The 24,591-nt window shown below is 43.5% G+C and overlaps 1 protein-coding gene across 6 annotated transcripts in view; it reads right to left on the bottom strand.

Annotated features, from left to right (window-relative positions):
• Positions 1-10,791: 10,791 nt before the first annotated feature.
• The window catches only part of TPBG (trophoblast glycoprotein), a 15,363-nt gene continuing 1,563 nt past the window's right edge, over positions 10,792-24,591 (bottom strand). For all 6 annotated transcript variants that reach the window (XM_053287086.1, XM_053287091.1, XM_053287087.1 and 3 more), the window contains exon 2: positions 10,792-24,516. In XM_053287086.1, the coding sequence (XP_053143061.1) occupies positions 23,027-24,199 (1,173 nt within the window). In that variant the 5' untranslated portion in view covers positions 24,200-24,516 and the 3' untranslated portion in view covers positions 10,792-23,026. The remainder of the gene's footprint in view (positions 24,517-24,591) is intronic.

The raw sequence follows: 24,591 nt of genomic DNA, 5'->3' as shown, positions 1-24,591 counted from the left end.
AGACAGAACAGACAGATAGATAAATAAGATGGTTCTCTGTCCCCAAAGGACTCACAATCTTCAAAACAAAAAACAACAACCCAATAACAACAAGACACCAGCAACAGCCACTGGAGCGATGCTGTGCTGGGGTTGGATAGGGCCATTTGCAGGGGGTGCATGTACTCTTCTGGAAGCATCTATGATGAACCAGGGCATTCCCTTAATATTTGTCTGAGTAGCCTTGGCATTGGTGAATTAATCAGCCTTCAGAAACTGATGCATTCTAAGACAGTGCATTTTTTAACCTTTTAGCTGAATGATGTAATGAGTATCCACATTGTTCAACAGTTGGCTAAAGAATCCCAGGACAATTCATGCCCATCTAATTAATTAAATGGCAGTAAAGTAAATGGAGGCCAGAGCTGACTTGGAGCAGAAGCCATATGCCTGAGTACCACTGGGGATTGCTCAGACACATGAAAGTATTTGCACATAAAAGAGTTTCCCCAACATATTCTTGTGGATTCCCAACTGTCAAAAAAAGTTGTGCAGGAGTTTCTTCCACATAAGAGAACACAGACTTTCCTTTTAAGGCTACTGGGTATTTTTGGAAAGGCTAACATCTAATAGCAGCTGTATCAAGAATACGTTAGCATTATAGGAGAGAGAGAGAGATGCTGCCAAAGATTGCCAGCAGCTGCTAGAGGTGAAACTACAGTCAGTGCTTCTTTGTTTTTTCCTCCCAAAGAGGCCTGGAGGAATAAACTGCAGAAGCACAATAGATTGATATTGATATTTTCAAGTGAGCCATATTAAATATCTAACTAGACAATAGCTGGAACGCCAGTAAAATTAAGCACCAGAGAATATAAGAAACTGACAACTTCTGTAAGAAACGGCTCCACTGGCCTCTTTGGAATTCTTAACCTTTCCAAATGATCCTCTAGTGATTGCAAATTGCCCAGAGACATGCATTCTTTCTATTTAAATAATAATAATCCATTTAGTAGCAAATGTTTCTACTTTGCTTTAGTTGGCTTGTCTAAAATACATCACATGGGCACCGAAGAGCTAATTCAGGGAATCCATTAGTTGCATGTTGGCCTTTTCACAGTAGCCCTGCAAGTCCCAATTCAAAAACCATAGCACAGTGTGGAGTCCACATGTAATGCAGGGGAAAGGAATTGCTTTCCTGCTGTTGACCCCCTCCTCATCCCACTTTTGAATACAATCACTTTCGCTCTTTTCATATATTCATATGGGGTTAAATGAAGTGTGTAGGGTGGCAGAGCAGCCGGACGCTAGACCCCTAATCTGTGCACATCCCCTGCTCCTGCTTCACCACCCTATGCACGTTCCATTAACCCTACATGAATGTATGAAAAGGGCTGAAGTGTGAAGAACCGAGTCTGGAGGAAAAGGGGTCCTTAGCATGTGTTTACTGTAAATACAGATATCTTCCCTTCGTGTTTTATATTATATATTTCAGAAGACTGCGGTTCGTGTTCCCACAACAAACAGGACTGCCTCATAAGGTGTGTATTGCCTTGAAACTCGGAGGAAGAACTATGGATTAGCTGTCTCACTGTCTGATTCGTCTGCACCGGAGCAGGCTCAGATAAAACACAGGGAATTGTTTGATGTAGTAAATTATGGCTTTCCTTTGGTTGTTTAAGAGACATAAAGGTTGTTCACGCGACTGCTTGGGCTGGGACTTGGGAGGGCTGGAGGGAAGGCAGGATCACACCTACCTTCCTCCACATGTGCAGGGCTCCCTCGGGGCTTTGCTGTGCCACACACCAGCATGATCGCCAGTGTGGTGAGCAGCATGGCAATCAGGAGCTGGGGGAAGCAAAGTCCGGCTGCCAGGAATCCCACAATGCAATATGCGAGCAGCATGGTACATTGGGAGAATTTCTGCTGCCAGGATGCTCCTTCCCCCTTGGGTCTATGGTTGAACAGGCTGCCAGGCGGTGAGATTGGAGGGTGCGCACATGCCCTCCAACCTCACTACTTGGCAGACAGCCCTACCTGGGTACAGGGCCAAGGGGACAATGGAGCAAGGGGGGATGGCCATCCCTTGGACAACAGGGTCTGGGAGGGCTGCCAAGGCACTTCCTTTCCCTCGGCCAAGGCACCACCTTGCCCCTTCCTGCACCCAGCCAGAAGATGAAACACTCACTCTCTGGGAATGTGAGGCATGCCCCTCTCTTCCCCAGCCAATGTTTCACTGAAACATTGGGCTGGTGGCGGGGAGGGAAGCCCAGCTAGTCAGCATTTCAATGAAATTTCAATGAAATGCTGACTAGGGAAGATGGAAGAGGGTGTGAATGGACCCTCTCCTGGGCAGTAGCCACCCCCGCTGCATCTGACATCAGACACAGGGGGTGGGGTGGCTGCCAATACCATGATGGGGCCAGTCAGCTCCTGCTGAATTATCTCCAGGGGGCATGGCTTGGGGCACGCACAATTTAAAATAGAAAGGGGCAGGGGACCAATCGGCAGGGCTTCATCCTCCGGCTGCAGGCAAGCTCCCTATGCCCCTGGCTGGGTAGGGCAGTTCTAACCCAGGTAGGGCTGGTCATGTGAACAACCTTGCAGGATAGCCTGTATTTTTATATTCTACTTCGGTACATTTTAACATCTACTCGCCAATGCCAAGTAGGACAAGTTTTAATATACCGCTAAATTGAATCTCTAGACTGCTGCAGGTCAAACAGAATAAAATAATGATTTGAATGAAGTGAATTCATTTTTAAAAATGAATTCACTTATAACCAGCCATAGATTCAAATAGTTACACTATCCCCATAACGATTTTTTCTTTCTTTCTGGTTACAAGTGCCTGTTTCTTCTATTCAATATTTGATTGCCATATTTGAGAGCCAGAATGCCAGCTTCTCTCAGATACAGCTGGCCCTGGTTTTGGGGTGGTTGGGGGGTGAATTTGTTTGGAGCATTTCTTGCTTTCTGGGATTTTTTTCTTCAATCTTTAGTGTGCAATTTGTCTTGCTTGTTTGCAGCTGTTCCCCCTCTGCTGTCACATATAATTCAACTTAATTTATTCTACTTTCCTTCCTGGAACAGAAATATAATATTTTCCCCAAATATATATATTTTCCCCATAAAAATACACTTTCTCCATCAGATTTCATACATGGATGTCATATTCCTGTGTGCTTAAGAAATTGGAATAAGGGGGGAAACTTGTAATCAAATTATAAAGTTATTAGTACTTAGGCTTGTGGTGTAACTAGGTTTTTATATTGCTAGAAGAAAAAAATGCCAGTTCAGATAATACTTCTCTGGCCAGTCCAAACACATGTATATGCAGTAAGAATGTGTGTTTGTGCCATGGGTGTGCACATCCTTTTCTCTCCTCCACTCCTAGTATGGTGAAATACCTTTCCCTAATTGATGGGTCAGGGGGAATGGGTTGCGGGGGACACTGGTTCAGGGGAGGACATGCATGCTCATGGTACACACACATCCTTATTGCACATGGTTAGGTCAGTAGTAGATGTATTATTTATTTGAACTGGCCCTAAATTAGCGAAGTATGTAAGTGAATGACAGAAATTCAGTAGAACTTGTTTTTAAGTCTCTGCTAATGAATGAAGAAAGGACATTGATCAGGAAGAGAGGCAATGCACATATTATGCAAAATGATATAAGCACATTATTTTCACTGGCGGCACCAGACAAAAAATTGAGGGAGGGGCACAGAAGAGGCATTTATGGGCGGGCGGGCTAGGTCCCACATATTATTAGCCCCATTCATTATGGGGCTAACAAAATGAGCCCCACCGCCCATTGAGATCATCTGGAGAGGTTCGTCTGCAGCTGCCATTAGCTTATCTGATGGCTACACAGGGGTGAGTGTTCTCTGTTGCTACCCTGTGACGCTGGAATGCACTCTCTGCTGTAATAAGAGCCTCCCCATCTCTGACAACTTTGAAGAAGTCTCTAAAGACACGTTAAGGCTGTTCTCAGGAGCAGCCAGGGCTGGGCTAGGGCAGGTAAATCCGAGCTTGACTGACCGCAGGAACCGCCGGGGCCAACCGGCTCTCTGTGGTGCCTTGGTGGTAGGGAGCCTGCTTCATAAATGATGTTAAGGAAATGAGCGCTCCCTTAACCCTGTTTATCTGCTGCTGAAACACTGGCTTCTCCCCACACCAGTCGGCAAGCTGCAGTTCCAAGCTGGAGGCCGCGCCTGTTCCTTCTCCTCTCTCCAGGCGCCACCCACGCCATGCTCGGAGGTGAAGGGGAGGACCCGCATGCAAGTCCCACCCGGGATGGCCTGGGAGTGAGCGTGGCGGTGGCGGGTGGCGGCGCGGCGGATCACCCAGTACAGAGCGACGCCGAGGCCTACTGTCTGGCCCGGCATTGCTTCCCAACTGCAAGGTGCGCCTGCGCAGATGGGAAGCGACACTGGGCCACACGGCAGGCCTCGGCATCGCTCTGTACTTGGCTCGGCGATCCGCCGCGCTGCCACTGCCACGCTCACTCCCAGGCCATCCCGGGCGGGACTTGCATGCGGGTCCTCCCCTTCACCTCCGAGCATGGCGTGGGTGGCGCCTGGAGAGAGGAGAAGGAACAGGCGTGGCCTCCAGCTTGGAACTGCAGCTTGCCGACTGGTGTGGGGAGAAGCCATCATGGCGCTCCCGCTGCCGCCGCCTGCCCTTGGGCGGCTCTGGTAGCAGCCGGGCTGCTCTCTCCCACCCACAGGGGACTGACTCTGCCACCCACAGCGCTCCTCGTCGTCCGCACTGCCGTCGTCTTCTCGCTCTCCGTGGCCGCCTCCTCCACTGGGCGCCATGGCTGAGCAGGCGATCCGCCGCTGCCCGCCGCCGCCACGCTCACACTCCCCACAAGCCATCCCAGGGGGCACAAGATGACTCCGTCGTCCTGAAAAAAAATTTTTTGTGGGGAAGGGGGGATCGGGGGGGGGGTCATGGCACTTTTGGTGCCCCCCCCACGTGACCCACCAGGGTGGCGCCCAGGGCACGTGCCCTGCCTGCCCCCCGTATAGTTACGCGTCTGCTGGGGGGTTCCCCACAATGCACTGCACAATAGTGTGGTGCACTGTGGGATTTCCGGGGGCCGGGGCGATGCCTCCCAGCTCCCATGCCAGCGGAGTGGCAAAGTGTCTGTCAGGGGAGCAGCAGAGTGGGTCCTGTGCACCCGGACTGCCAGTGGGGCAACGGCAGAGCGTCTGGGTATGCCATCCACATGCCCAGCACCAACAGGATGATCGTCTGCAGGGCAGGTAAGCTTTCTGAGGCTTGATCATGAGAAAGGCCCCATTTTTTCACCCAAGCTTTTGATCTAGACGTGTAGTTTTAAGTCATTTTAAGGCTTTAGTTTTGTTTTAATTTGTTTTACGTTGTTGTAAACCACCCAGAGATGGAAGCGTACAAATATGATAGATAGATAGATAGATAGATAGATAGATAGATAGATAGATAGATAGATACTGAATTTCTGAAACAGAAAGGAAGGGCAGAGGGGACAAACTACTTGTCTGAGGGGGCACTTGCCCACCCTTATCCCCTTCTGGAGCCCTCTCCTCCCCTGATTATTTTGCATGGGAACACTAGGAAGTGTCCGAATAATGTGCACCATCATGTTGGTGTCTCATGGAGGGGGCCACTTATAGCAGGCTCAGACTGGCTCACAAGGCAACGGGGCATATTCCCGGTGCGCCCCACCCACAGGGTGGCCCTGTGCCCCGCCGCACTCAGCAGCAGTGAATACTCTCACCCTTAAGCACCCATTCTGCTCAAAACCCGGCACCCTCCCCACATGCTTTCCACCGCCCTCTCAGTGCCCCCGGTCCGGTCCTGACTCATAGTGCAGCTATCTCTGCACATTACTGCATGCTTCTGGGTGTGTGTGCTCCTTTACAGGAAGCCAAGCACTTATGGGAAATCCCAGCCCTGATGATGACTGGGTTGGCACACAGGGTTTGGGGGGATGTATCCATGGGGTTCAATAGGAGGGATACCGTATATACTCGAGTATAAGCTGAATTTTTCAGCACTCAAAATGTGCTGAAAAAATCAGCCGCAGCTTATACTCAAGTCATCTATCTGCCCGTGCTAAAATGTCCCCCTGTAATAAAGTACATACTGGTCACAATATACCCCACTGATGTCTCAATTAATGTAATTTTATTGGCATTTATTTTGATTATTGAAACTCACCAGTAGCTGCTGCATTTCCCGCCCTAGGCTTATACTCGAGTCAATCAGTTTTTTGGTTTCTTAGGTAAAATTAGGTACCTCGGCTTATATTCGGATCGGCTTATACTCGAGTATATATGGTAGTCCCACCAAGCGCTTTCCCTAAAAGGAAATCACTCATAGGGACTATTCCTCCCATCATTCTGAATAAAGTTGCCAGTACTTGGGATGGTTTTAAGATTGCTAGAATACAGTGTTAGTCTGGACGATACTTCTTCAAGTGGACCAACACACAGGATTCAGATTCAGCATGTTCAAAGCACAGAACTAGTGGAAGGCAAACATTCCATCACAGTTCATGAGATGCAGTGCAGTATGCCACCTCTTTGTGCTATTTTCAGTAGCAAAGGTCAAAGTAGATAAGTCATTAGAGATCTAAGATCAGCTCTCCCATTTAAAACAAATAGTTTTAAATCAGCAGGCTGGGGTGGGGGTTGGATAAGGATCATGTTGCAACAGAAGCGGGGTTAAGCCTTTGCTCTATACTGATCTGGTTCACACAATTGTTCTAATCTAGGCTTAATGTGAGTTATTGACATTCGTGTGACTGTGTGAACATATAGCAAGGTGGTTTATACCTTGAGATGAATCTGAGATTCCTGCCTTGGTGTGTTCACAAAATCATGCTAATGTCGGTAATACACATTAAACCTAGATTCAAAGGATTGTGTGAACTAGGCCCCTCAAAGTGGCCGCTTGCCCCAGTAGGAAAAATTTACAGGGGCATTTGACACATTTGTCATCTGGAGAAACCTTTCCACAGTGTGTGTGGTCTCTACTTGTGTTGACATACTTTGATTTGATTTATGTCATCAAATCATACTTGTTGACATACTTTTGAGATGACATGCGTTGATTTTCCGTGTTGATTTACAACATTGCAGCAATGGTGTGGCTAGACAGCTTTTGGGTTCCTGTCTTTATGCCATATCATAGTTCCAGCATTGCTTTCACACAACCCTCATTAATTGCAGTGGGTTTTTCGCAGTGTGCTGAAACACTGCACTTCTAGTTACTGACAAGCTATTTTTATGAAAAAGTGGCAGATGAATACTGACTACTTCAGCTTGTTTATCAGCCCCAAGCACCTAAACATATATTTCAGAAGTCACTACAGCAATTATGAATGAAAGCATTCATTGATTAAATAATTTATTACAAGGACAGAGCTAAACAAAGGTTTGGCTCTTCAGCACTGGGTACTGCTGCAGTAAGATCTGGCAGCAAAGATTCAACTGTAAATACGATAGTCTCCTGCACATGCATGTATTTTTGGATTCCAAAAGTCATCTCCTTTGTTGTGGAGAAGACTTTAATCCCTCTCTTTCCAATGAGATTTTTTCATCACTTGTTTGACTGAGTAAGGATCCTGCTGAATCTACATGAAGTCATGCTCAAAGACATCTATCTCTTGTATGTTCTGATTTGAAATGGTAATTCACTGTTTTTTCATGTTGGTAGATTAACTAAAGCTATGGTGAGATAGCTGATTTGATAGTTAAATGAGAATGCACTGAGTGATAACCTCTAAAATTAATATTGCTTGAAGCATTCCCATACTATATATAGATCCACAGAAAGCCAGTACAATAGAGTGCAGCTGGCAGAAGAAGACTGAAAATGTGTGTGAAGCTAAAGTGCTCTAGGTAGCATCCAATCGTGTTTTGTAGCTACCAACCTGAATGCAGCTGAAGGGAAAGGATCTCTTCACATTTCACTGTATGAAACAGAGTATGAACAATTGGTTTCATAACCACTTGATATAAACATAAGTAACTATTGTTTCTCACTTTTAAAGACCCCATTGAGCCCAGGCCACATATGACTGAAGGGACATCATAGGGCTGAAAGGACATCATAAGGGACGCCCAGCCCGGTTTAGGCTATGCGTGAGAAATGCTGAGATTGGGCTCAATCCCAGCAGGGCAGTACCACCTAGCCCTGCTTCTTGGCTGAATTTAAGGGAATGAAAACTCCCTTAACCCGGGCTACAGAATCGTGTACAAGCCAGGCTACTACTAGCCCAGCCTAGAGCACCCATCTCTTGAGGGAATCCCCCAATGTATCGCATGAGTCACATGATGCATTGTGGGATTCACGGAGGCTGGCACAATGAGTCCTGGTCTCTGTTTACCTGCGCTGCCAGGAGCAGTGTGGTGATTCATCTGCGCTGCTCTTGGCAGCACTGGTTTAGGGGTGTGCACGGTTCCGTGCACACCTGGGAGGCAGGCAGAGGTTCTTGTAAGGCATGGGGAGGGTGCTCTTACTTCCCCTACCATCTTTCCCTCTCCAGCACTGCTGTAAAAACTGCTGGCGCAGGGTGGCTGTATTCCCTCTTGCTGCCCCAGTCAGCATAAACCGGAACTGTCGGGCATGGAGGCGCGTGCGTGACGTGCGCCTGCCACTTCCGGTATTACGCTGACTGGGGTTGCTAGAGGGAATACAACTGCCCTGCACTAGCAGTTTTTACAGCAGCGCCGGAGGTGGAAGTGCTGTGAGGGAGGTAAGAGCACCCTCCCCACACCTTAAAGGAGACCCCACCCCTGCGCTTGAACTGGTTTGAACGTGGGGGTTTCGGACCTGTTCAGTGTTCTAGGAATAGGATGCTGAACAGGTTCGTGTACAGCCCTACGCTGGTTGTGTGGGCGTGTGGCCTGCATACTGCCCAAGCTGTGAGCAGTTGTCTGGGGGAAGGTAGATTGAACCCTGCCTTCCCCCTCACCCGCCCTCACATGCAGTCGTGAGAACAGCCCCCATATCTCTATGGTTTAAGGTGGATAGGAGAAGCCTTGCTTCAGTTGACCTTCTTTGAAGTAAGATCTTCCGCCACTCAAGGCAGGGCCTTCTCAGTTCTTCCTTCTCAAGGAAGAACCATTTTCTCTTTGAGCCCTGCTAAGTCACATCTTCCATCAGTCAGTTAAAAAACCTTCTTTGTCCTCTTTGGCTTTTCATAATTTCAACACATGTAGAGGAATACATGTTATTCCCATTGGGAATAACTGTGGTAGTACTAATTGTACACCCGCTTGTTCTCAACAGTGTTGGGGCTGCTGATGAGTCTGCAGCAGTCATGCAGCAGATCGTACCAGTGATGGTAGGCTCAGTATCATGTTGGCCAGTAGACCTATATTGCCTGAGCTGAATTTAAATCTGCAGCATTAAATCAGCAACATTAAATCTGCTTTTCTTGAGAATAAGCATTCTCAAGAAATGATAACTTTATTTTTGATGACAACATCCTTTATAAGATGGTGCTCATAAGAGAGAAAACAAGTAGAGAGAAACATTTGGAATACAACAGTGTTATAATATTAATACAACTATCTTAACCCGCGCAGAGCATCTGCACTCTAGTACTTGACTGCTCCCCTCACCTCACCCCTTGCCACAGTCCCTCTTTCACCTCAGAGATCTCTGCACCCTCACCTGAGCCGCACTGCTTTTCCTCCTCTTCCTTCCGGTTGCTTCCATCCCCCTCACCCCTCTTGGTTACTCCTCCATCCCTTTACCCCATCCCCCTCACCCCTCTTGGTCACGGCTGTAGCATTGCTGGAACCTGTTAGATAGACTGCAGCCCCCTATCCCCAGAGACCTCCCCACCTTCACCCGATTCCCGCTCCTGCTCCTCTCCTCAGGAGGAGCAGCAGCGGTTGACCGGGCCCTTCCTCGCTGCCGCCACCTCCATGGCCGCTCGTTCCCCTCAGGCCTGCCTCCCAATACAAATGGCCTCGGTAGCCCCAAACAGCAGCAGTGGTTGATTGGGCCCTTCCCTGCTGCCAATAGGCACCACCATGGCCACTCATTCCCCTCAGGCCACTGACAGGCTTGGGCCCATCCCTTGCCCTTCCTTCTTTTTCTCTTCCCCTCCCTTCTTTCTCTTTCTCTCTCTCCTCCACTTGCTCTTCCCCTCTGTCCCTCTTCCCCGCCTCCTCTCTCTCTCTCCCTTCCTGAGTTAACAGATCTTGTTTCCTTACTAATTCAAACAATAGCAGCGTCCTTCTCCAGAAGGGGCTCTTTCCTCCCTCACAACCCCTCTCTTCGCAGACCTCTGCCCACTATCTTTGTATGTATGTATGTATGTATGTATGTATGTATGTGTGTGTGTGTATATATATAATGTGTGTATGTATGCATGTGTGTGTATGTATCTCTCTCTCTCTCTCTCTCTCTCTCTCTCTCTCTATTCCCCCCCCCCCACAATCAAGAACATCTTCCAACCAGTAACAGTTGCATCCCAACTGACCTTAACTATCACAGGCTCCTCCTCCCTATATGCATATGGAATCCCACTGCCCAATCACTATGGTGCTTCTGTTTGCGAACTCTCACACACAGGATTAACCACAGGTACGCCTTAGAGAATTGTATATATAGAAGATAATATTAAAAGCAGGCAACATCAAGTTGAGAAAAGGAAGAGACAGGAGAATCTTCAGCAGCAGGGAGATGTAGGATCTCAAGACAGCTGTAACCACATAATGATCATGAACAAAGATGGGCCAATAGCAGATTGGCAGAGTAAACAAATTACAGAATGAACAAATATCTCAATGTAATTCTGGAGTATGAATAAAGCGACAATCCTTTTATTTCAGAGCAATGCATTCAATCATACCAACTCATTTGGTAAACACTCTTGAACAATAGTACAACCTTTACAGGATTTACAATGAAATTAGTTCATAGTGCATAGCTTGAATAGGGACTATTCCAGAGTCAGCAATTTGCCATCTCAGACTTCCTATTCTTGTACACATTTATTGATCCAAAATGAAGTTACAGTCCTGATTTTTCTGATTTCAGCTGAGCTTGTGTTTTTTTTTATTTTTGCAAATTTCGCTATGGCCAATTCTTAGAAGATTACTGTTTATTGAAGATTAGGAAATGTTCTGCTCTGCCAATCAAACCAACACAGAACAAACTGTTGTTTTATAGTGCTTTCCCTCACAACCTGTTTTATAAAACTGTTGTTTTATAGTGCTTCCCTCACAAACACAAAGTAGTCTTGTCTAGATTTAACTAAGAGTTTATTCAGAAACAACTCCATTTTCTCTTTCTCTTTTCCCTCTCTTTTTCTTTCTGACACCACCCCACATAATCTCTACAGGTTCCCCACTGGGACAAACTTCTAAACAAAACATAAAAGATACTGGAAAGAATACAACAGTGGTGCAGGGGTTTTAATCAAAGACAAACATTCAGGCATGAGGCACATATTACATTTTCTTTTTTCGTTTTGTTTGTCCAAGGGAAACTGCAGACTTAATTGCTGGATTTTATATAGCTTCCAACCTATCTGTAAGCAATGGCTGGAAAGAACTCAATAGAATTAAGTAAAAATCCAACAGCTAGTTAAACAACAACATTCAGTATGACATAGGGACCAGTGGCAATTATCCCTGGAGTTAATCCCATTAAAATATAATGTGCACACAAATCTTCAGGGGGTGAGAAATTTGGATAAATAAGAGAACTAATTACCTGCTGCTAAACTAGGAATCAGAATTTCAGACAATTGTAAATTTGGCATCCCAATATTAAATACTTATTTAAATGGGATTTGCTTTTACATAATGGCTGCAGTTTAATGAGCCTCTTTATTCATGAACAGGGGCTTGTGAGTACACAGTAGGGATTCTCCCACACATCTCAGGGAATTAAAAATTAAAAACAGCTTACACGCCAGTTTGGAGTGACTATGCTTAGTAAAAAGGTAAAAAGAAAAAAGCCAAACTAAACATGTGGATCCCACTTTGTATTTTTCTGGCTTGCTGCTAATCACCCCAGTCGAGCAGGCAAAGGAGCTCCGATGCATGTGTAGAACTGTACCACCATTGATGTGATCAGAATTATAGCTGTAGGAAGAGGTTACATGCCTCAGGTAGAACAGCATAAATGGGACTGTGGGGTTACATAACCGAGATTCAGATCTTTTGCAATTATTTATAAAAAGTAAATTAAAGCAAAAAATGAACCAAGTCGCAGTCAGAAAAAACCAAACTGCAAAGCAACATTTCACTTAGACTTCCCAAATTTACTTCTCAAAACTATTCCAATAATCTGTATATAAAATTATCAACCACAGTTAGTGTAAACATGCAGCACGACAATGACAATTTTATTATTATTAATTATTATTATTATTATTATTACCAAAAATACATTCGATACAAAACTACAATTCAATATGATCTGTGACAAACTGACTTGCTCAGGTGAAGGATATGAACCAAAATATCTCTTAGATATGCTTTGATCTATAATCAACCTTTTGCAAATTTTATCTTCTTGTGCATATCTACATTTTAATAAATATTGCACAAGATTCTTTTTTCAATGAATATGTAAACCTGAACAAATTCAAACATTTAAAATATCTCAGTAGCTATAATACTTGGCATTTTCAGACACTCGGTGTAAATGTTCATGCAACATTTCAGAAAGAGTGCAGATGTAAAGATACAACATTTCACCAACATGCCATCAATCAACTGCATCACTGCAAGAGATGGAAAAGGTGTTGGGTGCAATCTGCCAGGAAACTATACTGTGCAACTCTTATTGAAATGAATTGGAGCTATGTAGCAACATGGTAATGCTCTTATGCAACTGCCATTCATTTCAATAGGACTCTCATAGGAGACATTCCAGATGGATTGTGCAATTTATCCAATAAGGAACCAATACCTCAATCACAATTTCTTGTACATTGTTTTCTGGAGAACACAATTTACTTTAACAAAGTTGAATCAAATTTGAACTGACTTGGTTTGAACTGAAGTCAAATAAAGTTGACTTCAAATCTGAAGTCTGCTAAACACTGTCATTTGCTCAATTTTCAAGCTGTACCTGTACAAGTCGTATGAGACTAGAGGAGGCTTGGGAGGGCAGAGTGTATGAGTGAAAACTCAAATTTTAAAAACAACACAATCAACACTATTTTGCACAACTGTGACCTTGGAGCCAATATGACCTTTTCACTTGGGCCAATAGCAGCGGCAGGTGGCCCAGTCTGGATTGGGACTGTTGTGAAGGCAATGAGAAAAGCTTTCCCCACCATGGTACTGAGCGGGATCATTCTCTGAGTGCAGTTTACCTTAGAAAAATCAAGCACACAATGCAAATGGCATATCATCTAGTTTGACCTTCATGCATATTTACCTGAGTCAGCTCCTTTGAATACTAAGTATATGCAGTTTAGCACCAGGCCAATAACATTTAAGCATAATTTTAACTTTGGGCGTATGCTCAGTCAGTCAGACAGAAAACCCATGCCTGATATAAGTTCAATATGTTCAAATGACCAATTAGCTTAGAGTCAGAGTACTAAAACCTTGCCTGATAGGTTTCTTTTACACAATTTGTAATTATTTATTATTTTTATTTATTTATTTATCAATTTTGTATACCACCCCAAACTTTTGTCTCTGGGTGGTTAACAGCAGCATAAAACAAGTTAAAAACATATACAAAAAACTATAAACAATTTAAAAATTTAAAAATAAACCAGAGATTAAAACCTAATTTTTTTTTAGGAAACTGAGAAAGATTAGGTGAAAAGATGGGTTTTCAGGTATTTTTTGAAAATTGCCAGAGATGAGGAGGATTGTATGTCAGCAGAGAGCGCATTCCACAATCTCAAGGCAGCGACCAAGAAGGCCCGTCTCTGTGTAGCCACCAAACGAGTTGGTGGTAACTGGAGACGGACCTCCTCAGATGACCTCAATGAGCAGTAGGGCTCATAGTGAAGAAGACGCTCTCTTAGATACCCAGGCTGATAGGAAAGATGGCTGAGCTACAATGGGTCGGTTCACAAGACTAAGAACCAGGCTAACTCACCGGGGGCACTCTTGAATTTCACTCATCTGTGAAATCCTGGATAAAAATCCTGGTTAAATTCTCTGAAAATGATCATTTGCCAAATGGTGGTGGTGGTGGTGGTGGTGGTGGCTCTATTTAGCTAACCCTGATCTGCTCGCAGGTGAGCGAAAATCAAGGTGTGTTGGGTGAGTTATCCTGGGATAAGCAGCGAGTTGGGCCAGTTCTCAGTTGTGTGAACTGGCCCGATGTGTGGCAATACCAATGCAATACCAATGACATTTTCAGACACTCAATACAACACACACAACTAAAGAATTCTGCCGGTGGATATAAACTACTCTTGGGATAACCAACAGGCAGCACTTTGGAATGCAATCGTACTAAGGGGCAATAACTCCCTCCTGAGCACTTTCTATTTTCAAGCCCAGTTTTGGTTTCAGAATGTGAAACCAAGTCTTCCCCTTGCTGCCCCTGCCCTTCCATTTCAGCTCTTGATCTCTCCAAACTCTGCTGATGCCAGTTTAAAGTATTAGCCAAACTCTGGCACTCTTGGTTCCTGTGTTGCTTGCAAGTTTTACGTTCGTAGATTTGCAGGAAATCAACACAAGGTCCAAAACTGGCACTCACCATAAAGTAGTTATATTCCTAATTTCAGAAGTCTGAGTCTCCAGAGTAAAGTGCAGAATCAATATGGAGGAAGATGGTGTATGGTGGGGGAGGAGAGAAGGGGGAAGATATTTCCTTTCCTTATTTTGGCATACAATGGGAACAATTTCCGCTTTCATGTGTGGAATCCAGCTTTGAATTCCAAAGCTTAAATCTCAGATTCCCAACTACCATATTATTTTTGGCTTAGAGCTTCAAATCTAAAGAAATTTGGTGCCCCCGCCCCCACCAGTGGTACATTCGGTTTAAGTTCAATAGCATATCTGCCACAGTGAAAATGAATTTGGCCTGTCCACTGTTTTTCTGTTCATTTGACTAGTAGTTCAGGACCACACAGTCCATAGCTAATCACCTGCTGCCTCCCTGGGTGCTTGGTAGTGTGGAAGAGAGAAGAAAAGCTGCCATTTTAGAGTCGGCCAAAGAAAATATGTGCAACACATCAGTCAGAAAGAGCCTTCCCATTTTAAAACTGACTAAAAATAAGTAAGGAAGAGAAGAAGGAATAGATATTATTGTTACCTTTTTGGTAAATATGAACTTTGGGTAGGAAGGAAAGAAAAAAGAATCACCATTATATTAACTAATTAAGAAGATGGCAGTGAGGGAGAGAAGATGGAACATATTGCTGCTACTGATTAAAGTACTTTCTATACTGGGTGAGGAGATGGAAATTAACAAATAGAATAGGGAATGAATTGGTTAAAAAGCATCAAAGAATCACAGGCTCATATAACTGAGATAGATATCCTACCCAACCTTAAGCTAGGATGTTTTGAACATAGGAATAAAGAATGTTGTATGGACAGTTTGGAAGGACAGTCTGCATGACGGCTACACCCTCACACAATTCAACTGAAATGAGGAGCAGCATGGTTTGCTCATGTTTACAGCACTAAAATGGCCTGCAATACACCAGGAATGATGCCGCCGTAATACGCTGAGATGGCAAAACTTACAGCACTCATAAGGGATGAAAACCTGGAATGTTTCAACGAAGATTGGGAGCCATACTTACTTTATTTAAAGAACTATTTTTCAAATATGGACCTTTCAGCAGGGTTTGAAATTTAGTAATAACAGCTGGTTGGGTAGGGTAAAATCGAGTTTGCAATGTGGACTATATGTGTTTTGAATTATTATAGAAATGGTAGATTTGTAGAGCTAATATGAACCGCGCAGATTGGTGAGCGGGAAGTCAATATTTACTTAATTAAATGTAATTTGACTGTTAAGATATTGTAAAAACCAATAAAAATTTTAAAATGCAAAAAAAAGGAATGGTGCCGCCGCCACCACCCCTTCAAGTACTTCTCTTGCATTCCAAAAGAGCAAGCTAATAGTCTTTAAAACAAAACAAGGTGCTGACACTCTTCTTTCTGCCCACCACCTTGAACATGCAGGTATAGGCATGTCGGAAACAGCCCTGCCCCGCGTGGTTCCTCGGTCAGAGCAGAGGTGCACCTAGGTAATTTTGGAGCCTGGACCTAAAGGCCTTTGGAGGCCCCCCTCTCCTGCAAATTAAGCATCATCATGCTTGGCTGGGTAACCACACCACCTGGGACAGACTAAAGAAGATTTGGAGGGCCCAGGGGCTGTGAAGGCCCTGGACATTGGCCCCAAAGTCCAGGGGTAAGAGCACCTCTGGGTCAGAGGCACATCACAACCATAATCATGGCCAGAGAAAAGGGAAATGGACTCCTCTTAAACCTTCCTGCTAGTGAGCTAATCAAAGCCTGAGACGTGTCTCCTTTTCCCCTCTAATTCCTATTTAGCAAAATTGCTTATGTCTTCATCCATATGTTTCTAACAAGCAGCATTTTGTCATCACAGATATATTGCAACTGAAACCCTTGAGCAGCAAGCCTCGAAGCACATACTTCTTGTTATTTTGTGCAGAAGTCCAAGGATGTATCATAAGATATGCATCCATAAGGGCTTCTATAGGAACTCTCATCCACTACACAGATGGCCACAAGTCAATTACAATGACAGAACATTGTCTCAAGCAAATAATAATTGTTTCTGCCAAGCCATGTTGTCATCCTCATTGTTGACAAGGACATTACCAAGGGCTCCTTCACGACGGCAGCTGTGAGCTCAGCCTTGCTTCTGTAGTAGATCAAAAGGAACTGAGAAGCTTCAAACTGAAAATGTTCTCTTACCAAATCTTATTTGACTTCATCACATGTACAGAGTTATTGTTGTAGCTTGTGACCATTCAGCTGCTGAAGAAAGAAAGAAAATTAAGTTAGATTCTGATTGTGCCAGCTTTGACTGAGCTCCTTAAATGTCACGACTTTAAGAGGGAATACAAAACAATATGTATCCACATCTAGCTGCAGTCATCCAACTGCTTTTTCGTTGGCAAGAGATCTGAACAAACAAAAAATCAAATTCTGAGTTGGGAGATTAAAACAAGAAACCTCAACACGGAATAGTTTCATATAGTGCTACTTTGTAGTGAATTCTTATTAACAACCTACTGTTGTGAGGGCTTTATAACTAAATGGTCGTATGGCCTGAGAGCACCCGGTGCTTCAGTGAAATGAAAGGTGGTGTACCTTTGATCAGTGCCTGATGACAGAGCACTAGAAACCTCTAAAGAGAATAGATATTTGAGCACAACCACTGCATCCAAACACAGCTTCAGCTGCAGAGTCTTTATTCAGAATCTTGTATATTGTGCATTATCTTGTTAATCTATAGTCTAGTGATCCAGTTTGTAATCACCGAGTGCATTTAAAGGGAAAGTGTGCCGTCGAGTCAATGCCGACTCCTGGCACCCACAGAGCCCTGTGTTTTTCTTTTGATAGAATACAGGAGGGGTTTACCATTGCCTCTTCCCGCACACTATGAAATGATGCCTTTCAGCATCTTCCTATATCGCTGCTGCCCAGGGGGCCTCTGCACCCTCAGCTGCTTTTAGGAGGCTAGAGGTGGCATGATCTGCAGCAGGGCTTGTGAATTTCATCAAGGGCCCCCCTCCCTTTCTCTCCCATAAATCATATGTGCAGCCATAAAGCTGGGGGGAAATGGATACCGTTAATTTAATGGAGCATGTGACCACTGTTTTCAAGCATTTGACAGGCTACTTATTTAGAAGAGGATAAACAACTCCTTTCCAAGCCCTCTAATGGCAAAACTTAGCAAGGACCACCATCTACATCATTGCTTGTCTTCTCTCATGTGCACAAATTCTGCACAAGAACACATGAAAGGCAGGGATTGCTACGTAAAGGTATAGCAGGTAATGGCTCTGGATGCAGCAATCTAAGGATTGCTGGCATGGCCAAAGGTGTCCATCATTAGGCAGCTCTTTGCCTGGATGTGTGTGTGTTGTGAGGATATTTTTATAGCAAATGGAGCATAAGTGGACATCCATACCTCCATTGCTATGTGTAGAATGCCACGGAAGCTATGATGGCAGCTGAAGAGCCAGTGGATGAAAGACAAACAAAGCAAGTTTAATTTGGATATCCAGAAAACATTTACTAAGTGTTATGAATGATTTGGCAAATAGAAAAAGTTGCCATGAAGAGCTGCAGAGTTTAAACATGCCAAATTTCCATGGCTATGAAGAGGTCTAGCTGGCCTCAGCTATCTTTTTCAACTACACATAGTTGCTAGTGCCTATCACAAATTAATAGGAAATTATTTGTTTGTTTGTTTAGCTCTATGTAAACCGCTTTGGGAACTTCTGTTGAAAAGTGATATATAAATATTCATCGTATTCGTATTTGTCATCGTATTATAACATAATAGAGATGTAGGCCCTGTTCAGACAGAACTCCAAACCAGAGGTAAATGTACCAGAGGTTTGAATTTGTAATTGTCTGAAAGCGTGAGGTCGTGGTTTTGTCACTGAACCGTGATTCCATTTGCACTCCCAACCCTGAATTTGAACCCTCAGTTTGTAGTGAATTTTGCTGCTGAAACCTGAGGTTAGAAGGCAGAATTGGGTCGTCCAAATTCTGCCACCACTATAACCTGGGTTTCCTGTGCAAGCGCCTCCCACCACCTTACAGAGGCCAGCTCAGAGCAGCCCATAAATGTGTCAGTTCTAGGGAGGCCGCATTTCTCGCTGGCTACCACTTGGAGTTGATGCCATACCCTCTGCCATCTCCTTGCTCCTCCTGCTGCTGCTGGGAGTCAGACTAGGAAGAGGGAGGGCTTCCTCTGCCCAGAAGCTGGAGGTTGACAAACCGCAGTTAGTGTCAGTCATTTGCGGCATGATTCCCAGCTTCACAGATTAGCTACAGTTTTGTCTACCTGAGGTTTCATTCTATGTCCAAATGGGACAATAGAAATCCTGAGGCCATGCAAGTCAACAACCAGGGTTTTGCATCTGACATTTCCAAATTAGCAAATAAATCTGATTTCTTTAAGTTACTCAATGCAAAGGAGGTAGGTTGAATTTTGTTGCATTCCTCAAGGTAAAAATATTATCCAGAGGAGAATACATTTTTTTTACTTCTTCACAAATTTGATATTGCACACCTTGTAACTCCCTCTAAAATCTTTCGCTTGTCAAAGAAACACTCAGCATGTCACAACAAGCTGAATAACTATAGCATACGAAAACAAAAGCTCCAGGAAAAAGATAGAAATAAAGCATTTCAAACTGGCGGGTGGATGGTTGGGGCCAGGGCTTTTTCTTTTGTTGCTGGAAAAATATATAAAATATATATGATTTGATATGTATTATTCTGATTCCTAGTAAGATAACTAAGCTCTCTGCATTACTTCACAGCAAATATAGTAAGCTCTATGAAATACAAGTCTATCTATTATTTGGCAAACAAACAATTCTATGTGCCTATCATTTGAAAAACAGTATCAGACATCTACATCCCTAATGTTAACAAATGCACAGAAGAGCAAAGGGAGAACTTAATTCTGAAACAGAAGTGAACAGCACTTTTATGAAACTAACATGATAATTAGTCTCTGTCCAATGGATATTGATACAAGAACAATAGATTTGTTCATTACAAATGGTAGATTTGTATGGTAGTTTATGAAAGGCTGTTCGATTTAAATCCAAATCACACGTGACACTGTTCAAAGCCTTTTCTTAACAAAATGATGTGTCACTGTATTTATTTTTAACTTCTGTGCACATGTTCATTTGTTTGCCTGGTACACATTTTACATATGATAATCTAAAATTTACATTGCATTATTGCTTAAGAAAGGGCAGTAGAACTGAAACCCAGCAGTGCCGAGTGATCTCTGGGGGGAAATGTTGACCATTACTGAGATTAGTTGAGAACTACAGCAAAAACTCAGATTTAAAAGCAGTGAACCCACAAAACTTCTAATTTGTTCAGCAGTTATGCCATTCTTAAAATTATTTTTAGTTGGTACCTGCTATTTTATAAAAGGCAACTTCCCATATCATGTACTGGTAATATTTAAGCTTGAGTTAGAAGAAAGTGGCTGTAGTTAGAATAAGCAGCTTTATTTTATTTACAAAAACCTTGTACCATGGTTCTTAACTTCTCTTGAGCCTCAAAATATAGTATTGACTTTTAAATGTGAATTTAAAAGTCAACAACATCTCAAAGAGAGATTTAGTGTTACTCAGTGGGACAGTATGCTTTATGAACACCTGAGATTAATAGCAACAACTGTGACATTAAGCTCTACAGAATTTTAAGTTCTGATAACTAAGCTAGATTCCTGTGCACACTTACTTAGAAATAAGAATCACACAATGGGACTTATTTCCAAATAAATATACACAAGATTGCACTCTTAAGTAAGTTACCTGTTTTTATCAGACTTGGCTGAAATAATTAGCTCTCAAAAGCAAAACTGCGTGTACTTACTACTTGGAGCCCAGGGCTTACGTATCTAGTAGCAAGAACTGATAAAGTTGCTTAGTTAAAATTGAGCTCGTCTGTCAGAATCTGTTAAGAGTCGATACAGCAATTAGGATGTTTAGAACACTGTGTCAATTTGTTTCCTTTTGCTGTCTTAAGTTCTTGGTCACTAATAACATGTTCCCTGTACCTTCTGTACCATTATGATGTCCACAGCATCCAAAGTACATCTGATATTGCGGTTTTCAAAGCATACCAGTACAAATGTGCATTATGATAAAACAGTCACATATAGCCATAGCCATGCACAAGTTAAAAGAATAAAAGTGCATATATAATATATCTCCCAGGAAGTTTTGAGAGCTGCTGTACACATCATCTTTGTATATATTTATAGAGATCTGCAGTCTTGACTTTCAATAATGCCTTAGGAATAACACTTAGATTACAAACTACCATTCATACAGCAAACCTATACATGTTTATTCAGAAGTAAGTCCTGTGTGTTCAGTAGTGTCTGGTGCCTAGTAAGTATGCTTAGAATTGCAGTCCTACACACATTTACTTGCAACTGAGGCCTTATTATCACCTGGGTATGGAGTGTGCAACTTCACACTGTTGGTGAGGAGAGGCCAACATAATTGAGTGGTTTTCCATACATATTAAAAAATTCCCTGCATATAGAAAATGCCCTGTGCATAGCTACATTGGGAGGGGAAAACCACAGTGTGCATTCTTACATTTGTTTTTTGTTTGTTGGTTGGTTTGTTTAATGGTACATTGGGCGAAAGCTACACTAGAATCCTTTCCCCAACATACCAGTTTTCTATGCATAAATGAATATTTAATTATGTGAGAGTCTCCTGCTCCAATAATCCAAAGTAGCATTTATTACCCAATCTGCTGTTTGTAAGTCCTAAATCACATTGATTTAGACAGAATTTATTTCCCAGTTGAGCTACAATCCTGTGCATGCTTACTTGGGAGTAAGCCCTACTGAAACTCTTACTTCCAAATGAACAAAGATACACTTGAATGGTAAGTATGTATGATATGACTACAGTTTATTATCCCAAACTTAAACACATTAGGTATGACAGAACCTCAATTAAGCACTTTTAAGTAATATTGATTTCAATAGGAGAAAGTTAGATATGCTTTAATTTTTCCCACTGAAATCCATGCACCTTTTAATACTCCAGTCCTGTGCAAATATACTTGGGAGTAAATCCTATTGAACTCACTAAAATGTATTTCTGAGGAATATACATAGCATAGGACTGCATAAGTGCTTATCTTTGGCCAGGTCATGACAATTACTTGGAAATTAGTTGCAAAATTTCAGTAACAGTTCCAAAAGTAATACCTCTAGAACTGTAGCGGTAATTAAATGGACCCTCCTTGGCACATTTAAGCAAGTTGAACAGCAGTCATTTTAAGAACAGAATATGAAAAATGACATTGTAAAATGAAAGATATTACAGTTTACATGCAATTTAATAAACACATTCAAGTTATTATAGCTTTGTATATTCCTAGTCTCACTGAAAGGTAAACTACGTTGATGAAAACACTTCTAAGCAAACATGAATTATCTTAACAATAAATGAATTTTTTTTAGCATTTGCCATGTTTTGCAAAGGGAAAATGAGTTTATTACAGAAGTTTATCCTATACTGTGCTTCATTTCCAGATACGAGCATTGAAACAGCATACTTCAGCAAAACAGAAGTTATTGTAAGAACATTTATTGAATTATTTAACAGTTCAGATTCAGTTCATATGCAGTTTATGGGGAAGGGGGTCCTTAAAAAATCCTGTTTTCATGTAAATAGCAAGTGCTTGTACCTTTTAAAAACAGTAAATACTTTATTGAGGTTTTGAGGTTTTACCTACTATGTAAAATCACCAAGAATCGGCATGCTCCCTATTTGCTTTTTTGTACAGAGAACTTTTTCAAAGAAGTGTTCTAACATGCTTGTAGTTTATTGGAATTCTTTACAACTAGGATGCTTACAAACCAAAATTAGTATCGATGGATAAAATATTGCTCCCAAAAGAAAGTTGAGGCAGCCTTTGTTGAATGGTGCTTTTAAAATATGCTCTCATGGTTTGGAAACATAAGAGAGAGGAAAGCGAAAATGTCTCTTTTCTTTTTAGACGGTGAGAGATCTTTCCAAGCAAGGGTCGATAGCAAGTTGCAAAGCAATCAGGCAGGGAGACAGAATTATGTTGTGTACACATTGCCCAATACCATGCATAATTGACTATGGGCAATAAAAATAATAATGAAACCAAACTTGTGAATTTTGTAGTTCAGATAAGCATCATTCTCTGGCATGGCACAAGTAAGTCTGTGATGTCTCTAAGAGGGTGTGCAGAGGGGCAGCAAGCATGTGGGTGTGGGGAGGGGGAGATGTAAAGCTAAAAAGTCTACACTTCATGCATAGCTATTGTGTGCTTGGCCTGCTTTCCCACAGTGCTTCTTCAGACATCAGAATTGGAGCTGAGGTTTGTTAGCCTGGGATCTGCGTTGATCTCATACCTGTAGTGATAGCCTTCCATGTGGTCTCTACAGGCATCCCTGATATTGTACATCCACTTTTTGATGCCTTTTCGGTTCAAGTACAAAACCAGGAGGAAAATGGCACCAATAAGGGCCAAGACTATCCCGAGGAAGACGTAAGATGTCTGCAGCTGACTATCTGTTGGTACAGGACAGTTCAGGTGTGACAAGTCAATCATCACTAAGGGGCTGTCCTGCACGTTGACGGGAGAAGAGCACTTGAGGGTCTCCTTGTCCTCCACCTGGATGCTTTCCTTGAGCCAGTCCACCAAGTCCTCAATGCGGCAGTCACAGTGCCAGGGGTTGTGGCCGAGGCTGAGGTTCGTGAGCCCAGGAAGGCTGTGGAACTGCAGAAGGGTGCTGTTTTCCAGGAACAGGAGGGCATTGTCACTGAGGTTGAAACTCTGCAGCTGATGGAGGCTCTGGAAGGACACATTACGCAAACTCACCAGGGAGTTGTTGTGCAGGTCCAGGTGCTGCAGGTTGGCCAGGGAGGAGAACATGCCTACAGGCAGGAAATACAGACAGTTAGAAGACAGATCCAGGCGCTTCAAGTTCAGAAGAGCTCCTCCCTGAAACAGCTCAGCAAGGTTCACAAAAGTCAAGTTACAGAGGGAGTTGCTCAGGTTCAGCTCCTCTAAGAGGCTGCTTGTATTGCCAAGGGCTGCGGGGCTGAGCCAAGTGAGGGGATTGCCACTGAGATCCAGCTGCTTCAAGCTGGGCAGCCCTGCTAAAGCATCCGTCTCCACCCGCTCCAAGTTGTTGCTGCTCAGGTTGAGGTTACTGAGTTTCAGGAAGGGCTCCGAGAAAAACGCATAAGATGGCAGGCTGCTGATCTGGTTGCCTGTCAGGAAGAGGTTCTTCACATAGCGGGGAAGGTCCTGTGGCACCTCCGTTAGGTTCTTGTTGACACACTTCACTGTCCTGGCTGCCTCTGAACACTCGCAAAGCTCAGGGCAATCGGCAGGCTGCTGAGCCAAAGCCCAGCCGGAGAGTACCGGCAGCAGCAGCAGCAGCAGCTCAGCCCACCCAAGTCCTCTCCTTTCCCCGGTTGGTGTGTGGGGTACAGAGCCCCAAAGAGAGCAGCCCAGCATCACCGTCTCGGCCAAGGGTTGCTCTGTGGCAGCACTCACACTCTTGTTTCTGCTGTTGTGTGCTCCTCTTCTGCTGGACTCACTGAAATGCCGGTGCCTGGGTCAAGTTGGCGGGGCAGAAGAAAATAAACTTGGAGAGAGGGGCATTAACCTCCTGGCACATTCAATGCCACTGGGAGAAGGGGAGCCAAGAAGCCCCTTCCCCTCGACCCCAGTGCAGTACCCTTGGCACTGCCGCGAGAGTGGACTCACACAACGTGCCCGGGAGTGCTTAATGCTGAAGTATTTTGCTTCCTCCTTGTCACATGCAGCCACCCCTGGAAGAAAAAGCAAAAAGGGAGGATAAAAGCAACAGAAATAGTTCACAACCAACCTCAGTGAAAGCACTCTAT

Source organism: Hemicordylus capensis, chromosome 1 (assembly GCF_027244095.1).
Source record: "Hemicordylus capensis ecotype Gifberg chromosome 1, rHemCap1.1.pri, whole genome shotgun sequence".
NCBI classification, from domain to species: domain Eukaryota; kingdom Metazoa; phylum Chordata; class Lepidosauria; order Squamata; family Cordylidae; genus Hemicordylus; species Hemicordylus capensis.
Note: the sequence above shows the minus strand (reverse complement) of the source record. Positions and strands in the feature narration are given on the sequence as shown.